At 36.0% G+C, this 13,403-nt stretch overlaps 1 protein-coding gene across 4 annotated transcripts in view; it reads right to left on the bottom strand.

Moving 5' to 3' along the window:
- Positions 1-13,403, bottom strand: part of tenm4 (teneurin transmembrane protein 4) — a 183,067-nt gene that overhangs the window by 53,543 nt on the left and 116,121 nt on the right. For 2 of the 4 annotated variants that reach the window (XM_067364762.1, XM_067364764.1), the window contains 5 exons: positions 13,033-13,294; positions 8,729-8,996; positions 8,496-8,639; positions 3,511-3,760; positions 1,923-1,943 (listed from right to left, as the gene is read on the bottom strand). In XM_067364762.1, coding sequence (XP_067220863.1) covers positions 1,923-1,943; positions 3,511-3,760; positions 8,496-8,639; positions 8,729-8,996; positions 13,033-13,294 — 945 coding nt within the window. The remainder of the gene's footprint in view (positions 1-1,922; positions 1,944-3,510; positions 3,761-8,495; positions 8,640-8,728; positions 8,997-13,032; positions 13,295-13,403) is intronic. The other 2 variants (XM_067364761.1, XM_067364763.1) reach the window with 1 other exon arrangement.

Genomic DNA, 13,403 nt, shown 5'->3' with positions numbered 1-13,403 from the left:
AGCAAGGTGATTTACTAAGGTTTGCACAGGTCAATTTACAGGTGTTTGCTCATTATTTAACGCCCAAGAAAAGCATGTCTAAAACCAGATGCTAATTTGTGCTGCTCTTGGTAGATTGCGTTGGTCATTATGGAAATGATCCAGCTGCGTCTGTGTTCTTTTATTTGCGTGTCATCAGTAGATCACATGCAGAACTTTCCACACCCATCATAGGTTTTTTGGAATTGCGCTTTCACGCCAATTTGCCCTCTTTAGTAAATCTGGCTCATGGTCTTGAAGTCTTGCTGAACATACTTAACATGCATTCTTGTGCACGTTAAGTATACTTCAAAGGTATGCGTTATTAAATATGGATCTGTTATTACTCCGCTAGATGGCTTGCAATAAATATGTTGATAAATTATGTTGATAAATTGTGCAGCAATATTCTCATTAATCTGCAGCCTGGGCATTACAGTATTACCCAGAATAAGACAACTGATTGTAGAAGAAGACCTTTTACACTAATGCACACTATAACAAGTACTTGTTTTCAGACTTAGGTTTGAGGGAGTCGAGAGACAAACGGTTTGAAATCAATCAGTAATAGAGTGAAATAGATTGCCTAATAGATTCAGGGTGGTCCAATCCTGTTCCTGGAGGGTCTCTGTCCTGCAGCGTTGAGCTCCAATCCTAATTAAAGACACCCGAACCAGCAAATCAAGGATTTCCGGATTACTAGAAACTTCCAAGCGGGTGTGTTCAGGAAAATTGGTCACTTCTCACCTTTCTTAAAATTTTCATTAAGCAATGGATGCCTATATGTCAAAGGTTCTGGCAGCATGACAGAGCATCACTTTCGTGTCCCCTTGCATTGTTCCCCCATGTCCCTGGGATGCATCTTCCCAATTCAAATAAACTGTACAGTGCTTAGCTGGCATTGCAAATATGCAATATAAGACTAGCCATTTACTGCAGCATTGCACGTGTGCCCTTATCTAACAGCATCGTGATGTGTGACGCCTCCCTTTGTCTTGATGGAATCACCCACAGGAAAGTCACGACCTGAGGATGCAGGGCTAAACTGAGACTTCATCATGAAGGATAGGGCATTTTTGAAACTCGCAGGTGTTCTGGGTTTACCCAACCTCTCTATGAGAACCCTCTCATATCCTGTCAGTCATACCTGAGCATCATACTGCTAGCTGTCACACTGATGCCTGTCAAAACCCACAGCTGGTTGTGCCACACATCTTATATTAAGGGTTCACAGCACCACAGGGAGGATGTGTGTTATATTTGAAAGCTTAGATCGAAGTTTGATGACTGATGTTTTTTTTCCTCGATACCACGCTGCCATTTGTCAAATCAAACATGTTAACGAACTGTGTATTCAGATCCGACGGCGCTTTGAATGTGTAATTTGTCATCGGGTGAAATATCACGCTGTATTGTGGGTAATGCAGCGCGGGTATTTCTAATGGGCAGGGGTGGGTAATTATATTCTTTAAGGAAGCCGAGTCCCCCGAGGGCGAGAAATATTTAAAACGCTGATACCGGTCTTATGCTAAGCTCGTAACTGCTTTTCCATCTTCCTGCCTGACATTTCAAATTATGTGCCCTGACTCTGGTTTCCTCAACGTACACAATTCTTTCAAGTTTTTTTCTGATGCAGTAACCCACTTTGAGAGTTCACTCATGCATCAAACTGGTGATCTACAGCACAAAGCAATAAAAGGGGCAGTGCTACGACTGAGCTATCTATAGAGGATTTGTTTTAATGCACTTCTTGGTACGCCTTAATTTACGGAAAACACCTAAACTTGGTGCATTCCACAGGCGGCTACAAAAGCAACTGTACATAAAACATAAAAAAAAAAAAAGTGTTCAGCTGATGTTCATTCATCATAACAAATGGTATTACTCTTTAGTAAAGCTCTTACCTATGCCTGAAATCTTTATTTCTGTACTTAGCGAAAGCAGCATGAAAAGAAGAAGAAAGTGGGAAAATAGAGGGTTAGCTTACAGAGTTAGTACTTAATTCATGCATTAATGTACAGAGAAAAAGGTCAGAGTGGTATCATTACATTACTACAGACAGTTCTAAAAGCATATATACCGTACTTCACAACAAATAGAAAGGATTCCTGTAAAATACACATACTGGATGTTGCCTATGCCAAAATTTGTCACAGTCTATTCTGATTTGGAAAAACAATGCTAAATGCAAATAATAAAATGCAAATAACTATGTAATTCTGCATATTTAGGACAAAAAGGCTTAACTTCTAAAGAAGCTTCCAAGAAGCAAACCCTCTGAGAACCTCTGGACTAGACATCAATTTAATTTGAGAATTTCATCTGGAAATGTAATTTGTAAAGAGTGTGTTCATTTCTAAAAATGCTTCCATGTGGATGTCATGTCTTTATTAATGTACTGTACAGTGAATTTTTCTCTTTAAAAAAAAAAATCCAGTTGACTATGCCTAATAATTAGGTGATGCTTTCCAGGTGATTCACTCTTTAACAGACAGCTTGGAGATATATGTGTGCTTATTGGGTTTGAAGGAAAGATGGATGACATTTTAGCAAGGTTCGGAATTACATTTAAATAAATAATTCACCCAAAAATGAAAACTCTGTTATTATTTACTTCTTTCTATGCAACAAATCCTGGTCAGTCTTTTCAAACATTAAAGGGTTAGTTCACGCAAAAACAACATTTCTGTCATTAATTACTCACCCTCATGTTGTTCCACATCCGTAAGACCTTCATTCGTCTTTGGAACACAAATTAGGTTATTTTGATAAAATATGAGGCCTCTATACGTCACGTGATTTCAGTAAATGGCTTCGTCACGTCACAAGTCTTTCGAAATTTCAATGGTTAACCACTGGGGGGCGTGACTTTGTCATTTTGATACACACTCCGAACCACTGATTCCAAACAAAAGATTCGTAAAGCTTCATGAAGCAGTGTTTTGAAATCGTCCATCACTAGATATTGTTGAATAAAGTCATTATTTAGTTTTTTTGGCGCACAATTAGTATTCTCGTCGCTTCATAACATTATGGTTGAACCACTGTGGTCACATGGACTGTTTTAAATATGTCTTTAGCAGCTTTCTGGGCATCTGAAAGTGTTCATTATCTTGCTGTCAATGGAGGCTTCACTGAGCCATCGGATTTGATTAAAAATATCTTAATTTGTGTTCTGAAGATGAACGAAGGTCTTACAGGTGTGAAACTGCATGAGTAATTAATGACAGAATTTTCATTTTTGGGTGAACTAACCCTTTAAAGTGAGACTGATTTGGAATGAGGATGAGTAAACAACAACAACAACAACAAAAATTCACTTTTGCATGAACTTCAAATGTAAAAAGCCAGCATCAGTACTATGCTATTTAAGTAGAACTCTTAAGATGCCTTTTGGTTTGTGAGCAACTTATCTAATAAGATTTACAAAGCAACTTGTCATTGGTCAGCAGGCAAATGTTTGTGTATCTATGCATGTGCAGAATGCCAAACCTGAGCTCTAAGACACTCGTGACGTTTCCTGTGGTGAAGATCCGACGGACGTAGTTGAAATCCCCCACGAACAGACTGCCATCCGACCCGCAGGCTAAAGCTACAGGTGCGAGCAGCTTATTTCCGTCCGCCAGCCCATTGCAGCTCGGACAGGAGATACTGCGCCTCCGCCCATTACCCATGATGCTTCCGATGACAGGGGGCTGCTGGGAAATGAAGATGTTCTCGCCGTTACCCTTGTGCAGGATACCTGAGTGACAGAGAGAGAGATGCCATAAGTATTTTGTCCATTTATTGTAATTCACCCAAATCCGTTCAGAACAGCCTTCATTCTGAAGTAAATCAACAGGATATGAGAAGCCGAGGTTTTAAAGCTGATTCAATTCTGCTCAAATTTAATTACGTTAAATGTATTTGTATGGAGCTTTTCTCTGTCACAGAGCTACAGGACGGCTGCTGGCGCTTGAGAAAGGATTTTTGCTAAATAATCAGGCCGAGATGTGCTAAACGGAACTGAATTCATTTATCGGAAGGAGGTGTTTTTCTCTCGCACAGCCAGATGCTTCTGTACAGAAAGTAGCTAAGTAAAAGTCCACAGTCACAGCAGGAAAGAACTTCCTCTTATTATCAGTATCACAGTCAATCTGAATCTTCACCGCATGTCTCAATGAATCTCAGATGCTGAACAGCTCGCCACATATGCCATTCAAAAGTGGCAGAGTGGCAAAGTGCGTGAAACTCAATTTCCAGTCATTTTCATTCTGCACCGCTTCTCCCCGAGCACCTGTTGAACCACGCTGCGTTTTGAGAGATGCTAAATAGAAGCGTTTTCAGTCCGTCCATGATGATTGGCTAGAAATGCAGGTGGGTTTACTGGAGCTGATGCAAAGGCTTATTCTCATCAAGCTGGAAAATTCACTGCAAATTCACTGCGTACAAGGCTTTCAATTGAAACAAGGCATTTCCTTGGAGATTTGAAGAAAATCTGGCAATTTTGGAGAAAATGTAGCTTCTGAAGTACAGATGAGTGACATATAAGCTTTTAAACAGCACATATTCCCGATAAACGTGCATGGAGCAGGTTACACCTTTATTGTAAGTTGTATAGATTGTTATGTTTGCATGTTAGAGCAAATCACTTACTTTCAGAAATAGCCAAAACCTGACGAATAAAAAGCAGTTGTAAGCAATTTGTCAGCATTTTATAATTTTGCTTCAGTGCGATTCATTTTATTTCAGTATTATAAAACGGTTAGTTCCTGTCCTTGATTCTGATCAGTCAATAGCTGTGTTTTATTCAAGATAAAACAAGGCTATGACAGCTTCACCCAATGCTTCTGTAAATATCCTGTAAATATCCCAATATCACTACACAACAACTACCTTAGCAACCACTCTTAGCAATGTAAACTGTTCGTTCTCAGTTAACCCTTAAATGCATACCTCGGGTCTTTAGTGACCCGGGACGTTATTCGCTACCCTCCGCCTCATTAATTTTTTAAAGTTAGACATCAACATTCTTGGTATTCCTCAATCAAGTCAGTATACAGAATATAACAAGAAAAAAAATCATAAAATTATAAAAGAATGTCTATTTGTGTATTAATTTTTTGTAAAAATTGTATAGGGTCACATACGACCCGAGGTTTGTATGAGTGTATGTATATTTTTTCTGCACAACAATAATTGAATCTTAGATGACGGAATAAGTGCAATTCACCTTTATTCCACAAGGTGGCAATGTCTGATACACAATGCTGAAGTGACGACTCATTTAGACAAAACGAAATAATAAGCAAAACATGAAATGGCTCAGTGATTTACTGCAGAGTAAGTACTGAACGCAATGAAATATGACTGTAACTGTTACTGGATGCATCTGGTGAAGCTGTTAGCGATCAAAATATTGATTTTGAAGATGTTGAAAATTATATAGTTTTGAGAATATGTTTGAGATCGCAAATGGGCTCATAATCGTGACCTCAAACATAAAACTAGCCCATTATTTGCTGAATTTACTGGGAAATGAGCTCTGACAAGAACAGTGATGACGGCATAAAACATCTGCTCTAGCTGAGCCCTTTCAAGCTCCAAAAGGTAACAAAATATGATTTATTTTATTCTTCTGTAATTGTTACTCTAATATCAGAGGAGTTTTATCCTATCGCGACAGGTAGAGATCCTTCCGTCTTAGATATAGATCCGGGTCGATAAAGACCCGAATATGTAAGAATGATTGGTAAAACAGTCATGCATTTAAGGGTTAATATTGTTCACTGAAGCTTACTGTATTATGTAGAAATGTACTGTGAGAAAGACATCGATTGAGCGAGTTTATTACCTGCAATCAGATTTAGCATTTTCCTTCAGGTCAGTCCTATATTCATAATAAAAAATCTGTTTATGTATTATCTTGTCCTTTTAACAGTTAAGGGGTTTTCCCGTGACTGACAGCATTAGTCAAAGCATTATCATTTACGTCTTGTTCCGTGTTCACAACAATTCAGTCTTTTCAATATAAAAGTCTTCGCTACTGAGTGACACACTCATAAAGACAGTCTTTGCCGCCATCTAATGGCGTAATAATGTAACTTCTGTTGCTGTTCACAGTCAGGGACTAATTTTTTTCTGGCCGAAGGAAGGGTTTTAGTGATTTTACTTCATGAAAGTTGCATTGATACATATTTTTTGGCTTTAATATTTGTATTGTGTGGTAACCATTTTATAAAAGTCATAAGGTACTTGAGGCTAGTGCTGTATCGTGAATAAGTCACGGTTGAAGGGGTTACTCCACTTCGAGTCGTGCCTAACAACGCCCTTCAGCCGTGACTTATTCACGATTCAGCACAGCCTCTCGTACCTTATTGCTTACATATACATTGTCATGCTTTGTATAATTTTGGGCAAAAATTGTACAAATGTACAAACTTTTCATAAACCCTGACAGAAATTTGTGGCACGTTTGGCGTGAATAGTTTTAAGGTGAAAAAACCCAATTCAGTTCATTTTGTTTAAGTGCAATGAAGTTTCTTTCAGGTGTACAAACAAAAACATTGTAATTTTGCTTGAGTTTTAAAAATTCTCGATGTTGATTCATTTTATTTCAGTTTTAAATTGTTTTTTTGCTGAGCCTGTCAAAAATTTGTTGGTTGGTTTTGGGCAGCAATTCATTTCTCTTGAGTGTGATTAACTTTCTCTAAGATGTACAAACTTTTCGTGTACCCAAATGAATATCTGTAGCATATTTGGTGTGAATAGTTTTAGAGCAACATTCAGTTAATTTTGTTCGAGTTTCATTCAGTTGTTTGAATGTAAACGTTGTAATTTTGCTTGAGTGTGGTTAATTTTCTTTCAGTTTTACACTTTTTTTTTTTACACTTTTTTTTGTCAAAAACAAAAAACAAAAATGCTGGCCGTTTTTTGACAGCAAGTCATTTTACATGAGTTCAATGAAGTTTCTTTCAGGTCTACAAACGAAAACTATTACTGCATAAGTGTGCGGAGCGAAGGAGAGGCAATTAAACAGATGACATTAAAAGAAGCTTCAGTGTAAATGTCTCTTGGGAAAAGAGAAAAGAAAGTTGACACAGAATTTGAGCAAATTTTACCGGAAGTGCTCATGTCGACAGCGCTGGGTTTTAGTGACAGACCAAGCTGCCACCTGTGTTCCTAACACTTGAGCTAAAAGTACGCCTCATTTACTGAGATAAGTGCATCTGTGCGCTGGCAAAAGAAAACTTGACAGGAACCGAATGGAGCAGTTTATGCAATCACTGATTTCAGAGACAATTCAGCAGCAGTAGGAAAATTGATCAACTCTAATAAGGTCGTGTCATAGAAATAACAACTTTGCTTGCTGGACTGTGGTTTGAAACACAATTAATATTCAGTGATATTATCATTTAAACTACACTGACACTATTGGATGAGAAAAACATTTGAACAGAACTGAACTGGATAATAACACTACTGCAGTCTGCAGAGCTGCTTATAGCTGAATTGAACTTGTTTCATAATTGATGAACGTTGCAACATTGACAGTTATTGAACTGAACTGAAACAACACTGAACTAAATTGAGCTGAATAATGACACTAGTATCCTCTGTAGAGCGGCTGTACAGCTAAAATTGAATTTGTTTAATAACTGACGAATTGTACAACATTAACACTGTTATTTTCCTGTTTATTAGGTGAAGCTGCTATGAAACAATCAGTATTGTATAAAGCACTATAATGCATAAATGAATGTTATAATTTATCATCGCAGTCAAAGGCCCTGTTTACACCTGGTATTAAGATGCGTTTTGGTTTATTGGATAACAAGTAGACGAGAGAGATACATTCCTGTTTACACCTGGTATTTTAATTCATCTCTTTTGTCCACTTTTGATCACTTCTGTCCTGATTTCTTCGAAGCGAGGGAAATGTATGGGTTTTTTCAGATCTTTTGATCTACTGGACGAAATAAACTGACGCAATTTACATATGAACGTGAACGGAGATGATGGAAAAACGTTGTTTCTGCTCTGATAGCAACAAGAGTGTGTGTTAGAAATCAGGAATGGTGAGAGAACATTTTTCATCTTCAAACCAAATTTGGGTCTTCAGCCGACAAAGTTTAAACCCCGTCTGGCTAGCGCGCTTCCCATAATGTTTACGCATTAGGTCAGTAGGCGGAGACAAGGAGGTCTTTTGTGACTGTTCAAACACATGCGACCACATAGGCATTTACACTATGAAAGCAATCCAGTTGAATGCGTTTTCGACTACCTCTGGAAGTGGTCAAAAGTGGACAAGCTCAAAACGTTTTACACCCCGTTTACACCTGTATTTAGTGTCGTCCACTTGTGATCGGATAGACAAACATGTTTCCTAATACCAGAAGCTACTTAATTTCCAAAAAGGAAAAAACTCATCAGATCTAATTAATAAGCAATTGTATTTTTGTGAGCATTTGAATATCTTTCAGTGTGTACTAACTCACCACTTTGGATGTTAAGCGCATGATGTTTGTCCACACTCCAGCCGCCAAGGTTGGACGCGGTGGTCTCGTATCCCTGGAGGACGGCCGTCCGCTTCTCCCAGAGGATCAGATCCGGGCAGGATTCGTACTCAAAACCCACAGATACTAGCAGGAGTGAAGATAAAACACGTTTGAACTTGAGACTGACAACAGCCTTGAGAAATTAGATACTAACAACTTCATTCCCCACTTACCGAAAGCCTCAGACAGCCCATAAACTTTCTGGCTGTAGACGTCTGCTTTGTCCCAGACAAAGTCGTAAGAGAGGTTGGGCGCAGCTGAGAACCACTTCCTGAAGAGCCTTCCCTCAACGGCCACCATGAGATGCACCTTCATCAGGCTGAATGGAATAGTGGAGTGCGTCAGGGTGATACGAAGGAGGGACTTATACCCCGACGTCCGGCTGCTCAGGTAGCTCAAACGCACGTCTGTACCTGGGATCCGCACTTCCTCTTGGAGGGTCTGGGGAGAGAGGTGAAAATGTTGATATCAGTTACAACAAAACAGAACTAACAGTAACAAATCTTCTAATTTTGTGGGAGATGCACCCTGCTGAGAAGTGTTTGCATTATTTAACATCTCCGGTATATACGCAAATGAGAATGAATTAATTTCTTCACAGCAGACATTTTATTATACAGTGCAACAACAACAAAAAACTAATTATTGGGTGAATCTAGGCCATATTTTAGCTCAAAAAGAATGAAAAAAGCTATTTTATATATATATATATATATATATATATATATATATATATATATATATATATATATATATATATATATATATATATATATATATATATATATATATATATATATATATATATATATATATATATATATATATATATATATATATATATATATATATATATATATATATATATATATATATATATATATATATATAAAATATATATATATATAAAATATATATATATATTATATATATATATATATATATATATATATATATATATATATTATATATATTATATATATATATATATATATATTATATATATATATATATATATATATATATATATATATATTATATATATATATATATATATATATATATATATATATATATATATATATATATATATATATATATATATATATATATATATATATATATATATATATATATATATATATATATATATATATATATAAATATAAATATAAATATATATATATATAGTTTGGGGTTGAGCAGATTTTTTTTATGCTTTTGAAAAGTCTCTTTGATCACCAGAGCTGCATTTATTTTACCAAAAAAAAAAAAAAAACAGTAAAAACAGAAAAATTGTGAAATATTATCACAATTTAAAATAACTGTTTTCTATTTGAATATACTTTAAAATGTAATTTATTCCTGTGATTCAAAACTAAATTTTCAGCATTATTACTCCAGTCTTCAGTGTCACATGATTCTACAGAAATCATTCTAATATGCTGATTTGCTGCTCAAACATTTCGGTAACACTTTACAATAAGGTCTCATTTGTCAATATTAGTTAATGTATGTATGTAATGTGTGTAATGTACCTAACATGAACTAACAATCTTTAATAATCTTTAGTAATGTTAGTTAATAAACACACAGTGCATTAATTATTGTTAACAAATACAACTTTTGATTTTAATAATGTATTAGTAAATGTTGAAATTAACATCAAGATTAATAAATGCTGTAGAAGCATTGTTATGTTTCTTATTTATTATTTCTAAATTTATTATTATGATCAATGTTGAAAACAGCTGTGCAGCTTTTCATATTTTTTGGTCATAATCAAGATTATTTGATGAATATAAAGTTTAAAAGAACAAAATTTATTTAAAAACTGAAATATTTTTCAACATTATAAATGTCTTTACTGTCACTTTTCATTAATGCATCACTGCTGAATAAAAGAATGAAAAAAATATTTAATGTAAGTAATGAAAAATGTTTATTAATTAAATTGTTCTTTATTGTAATGTGAAAAAGAGGGGTGGCAGAACATAATTGTCACAATAATAGAAAATAATATTGCCAAATAATATTATTAGACCTGAAATAAGATAGTTTTCTAATAATGCAATTTTTCAAAATATAATTTATTTTTTTTCCTTTTGATTTTGTGGTTAAATATGGCCCAGAAACCTTCGAATTACTCCGAATGAAAAAATGACTCAGTGTAATGCAATGCATACGTCTAGGTCACACGCGCATCATTAACAACACCTTCGCTTCCTCACAGGAAGTCAGAGGTTTCTCATTGCTCACTGCAGAGCTCACATTAACTCTCAGTGTATCGCTCCTTTATCACAGTCAGGCACAGAGCTGACCAATAAACACAGCCGATCACTACTGCGTCAATAAACACTGATAAGAAAAGCTCCTCCATACACGTTTCTGTTTGTAAACCTGTGATAACTCTGTGTGTGGGTGTGTGTAAATGCATATGTACATTAAGTGTGTGTTTGTGTGAATAACCTGCCTCAAGATTAGGGATGGGACAGATTTGTGCCGATATTAATAGCCCAGACAGCATAATGCATGTGAGGCTGACTCATTTATCTTGTTAACCAAAGAAGAAGACAAAATAATTAGGAAAGTGGCACACAGGTATAAGTAGAGGTATCGGTATTCAAACACACACACATAAATATGTGCATATTGAAACACATATACATATTATATATATATATATATATATATATATATATATATATATATATATATATATATATATATATATATATATATATATATATATATATATATATATATATATATATATATATATATACATATATATATGTTTATATATTAGACACACTTGGACACAACGAAACTAACATAAACATACTTATACACAAAAAACCTGTCACTCAAGACAACACACAGCAATTTTTTTTCATAAATCGACTGCAAAGCTCAAAAAGCTTCCATGCTGCTTTCGTCTAAATGTAATTATCGTTCTTCAGAAAATGTCTGGCGTAGTAAATTGGACTGTGTATCTCTGCCCAATTACACACAGGAGATAAAATCACAGGACTGCCACCCGAGACAGAACATCCTCCATTCCCTTCTGATGTACATTTCCCAATATCTGCCCCTGCTGTCTATCAGAACATCATTATGAACCAGCACTACTCTGGAATCAATTGCGGCAAATTACCATGTTTTTTTTTTATCTGTCTGAGACAGCAGTACACTTTTCAACTGTCTGTAAGTGTCAGACTAAACAAGAATAAGACTGTTTAAAAACATTAGACTTAAAATTTAAAAAGATTGAAAACAAAAATATAGTAAAAAAACAACAACAAAAAAAGCTTTTAAAAACAACATGATACAACATTTACAATGCATCTCAGTCATGATAACACTGAAGCCGCAAAGATATATTCTTCCATTTGTGTAAAATGGAGTTTAAAAGGAATAAATGATTGGTGAAGTCCAGCATACGTTATTAGAGAGAAGTCTGCAATTTCAATAGAAGATTTTTATATATAATAAATATATGCATGTATGAATCAATCACAATGAGACCAATAACATGCATTTTGAAAAAATACATTAGGTGAATTTTCATTTCATGCAATATTTACCTTCGTAATATGATGGGGGTTTTTTTTCTTCTTTTTTTTTCAGTGAAACAATATTTAGGCCCCTTTTACACTAGTGCATTTTAGTTTTAAAACGGCATTTTAAAATGAAAACGATCCTCGTCTAGACTGGCGTTTCCATAGCGCTTCAGAAACTATCTCCGTCTATACTACGGGACTGAAAACGCATGTCACATGACCGTTCATGCACACTTGGCATGCACGTACAAGTGTAAACAGTTGGATCTTGTGCATGTAGGTAGCAGCAGTATTAAAACAATGCAGAGTTTAACTGCACGATAGCTGCTAAAAATGACAACAAAGCCAGCAAAGATCGCAGGTCAGTCTCCATGTTATTGTCATCAAGGATACACATAGTGAACGTGGGCAGCCACGCCACGCCACCAAGTCTCCGTTTTGGTCCGTTTATACTGAAACACAACCCTGCCGTTTTCAAACTAAAACGGGGTCTGCAGCGTTTTCGAAAGTCTCTGTTATCGAGGTTCAAAAACGCTGGAGTTGTGCAAACGACAGGCATAACCGTAGCAAAACTTATGTGTTTTAAAATGAAATTAATTCAAAAACCTCAATTTTCGAACCTCAATAATGGAGACTTTCGAAAACGCTGCAGAGTAGTGTAAACAACATGCGTAACCGTAGCAAAACGTATGCGTTTTAAAACGAAAATGCACTAGTGTAGCCTTAGAGTGAAATAACTGGGATTTGATTGGTTAAACTTACAATTATAATTTTCGTGCAACATTATTTGTTAATATTATGTTGCCCCGCCCACATAGTTTTTGTTACATTAACAGATAAATCATACACAATTTTTCATTATTTTAATTTTTTTACTTCCTTTGCTGTGGCTGGTAGTGATCGGTTTTCATCACCTGAATCTCTGGAACGACGGCGCCCCTCTCGTTGCAGGTCCCAGCGAACGCCGTCAGCGGGGCAGGCAGGACGATGGGCATGGGACGTGTGAAGCTGCTCAGGTCGCAGCTGGGGATGTCATTGACCTCGTGTCGCATAACAATGGTGTCCATGACAAAGAAACGTCCCCATGGAAGCCACAAGGTGTGCTCCTGAGTGATGAACGGAGCGCGCTCAAACCTCAACGCTATGGCCACGCCCCCGTTACTCACCAGGTCGAAGCTGAAATGGAGAGGACATGTTCGGTTAGACGTGGAGAAGCTACTGAGATAAACACATTCATTTTCATTAAAGGCACACTATGTAAATTTTCGCCACTAGAGGTCACCTA

Source organism: Chanodichthys erythropterus, chromosome 17 (genome assembly GCF_024489055.1).
Source record: "Chanodichthys erythropterus isolate Z2021 chromosome 17, ASM2448905v1, whole genome shotgun sequence".
NCBI classification, from domain to species: Eukaryota; Metazoa; Chordata; class Actinopteri; order Cypriniformes; family Xenocyprididae; genus Chanodichthys; species Chanodichthys erythropterus.
Note: the sequence above shows the minus strand (reverse complement) of the source record. Positions and strands in the feature narration are given on the sequence as shown.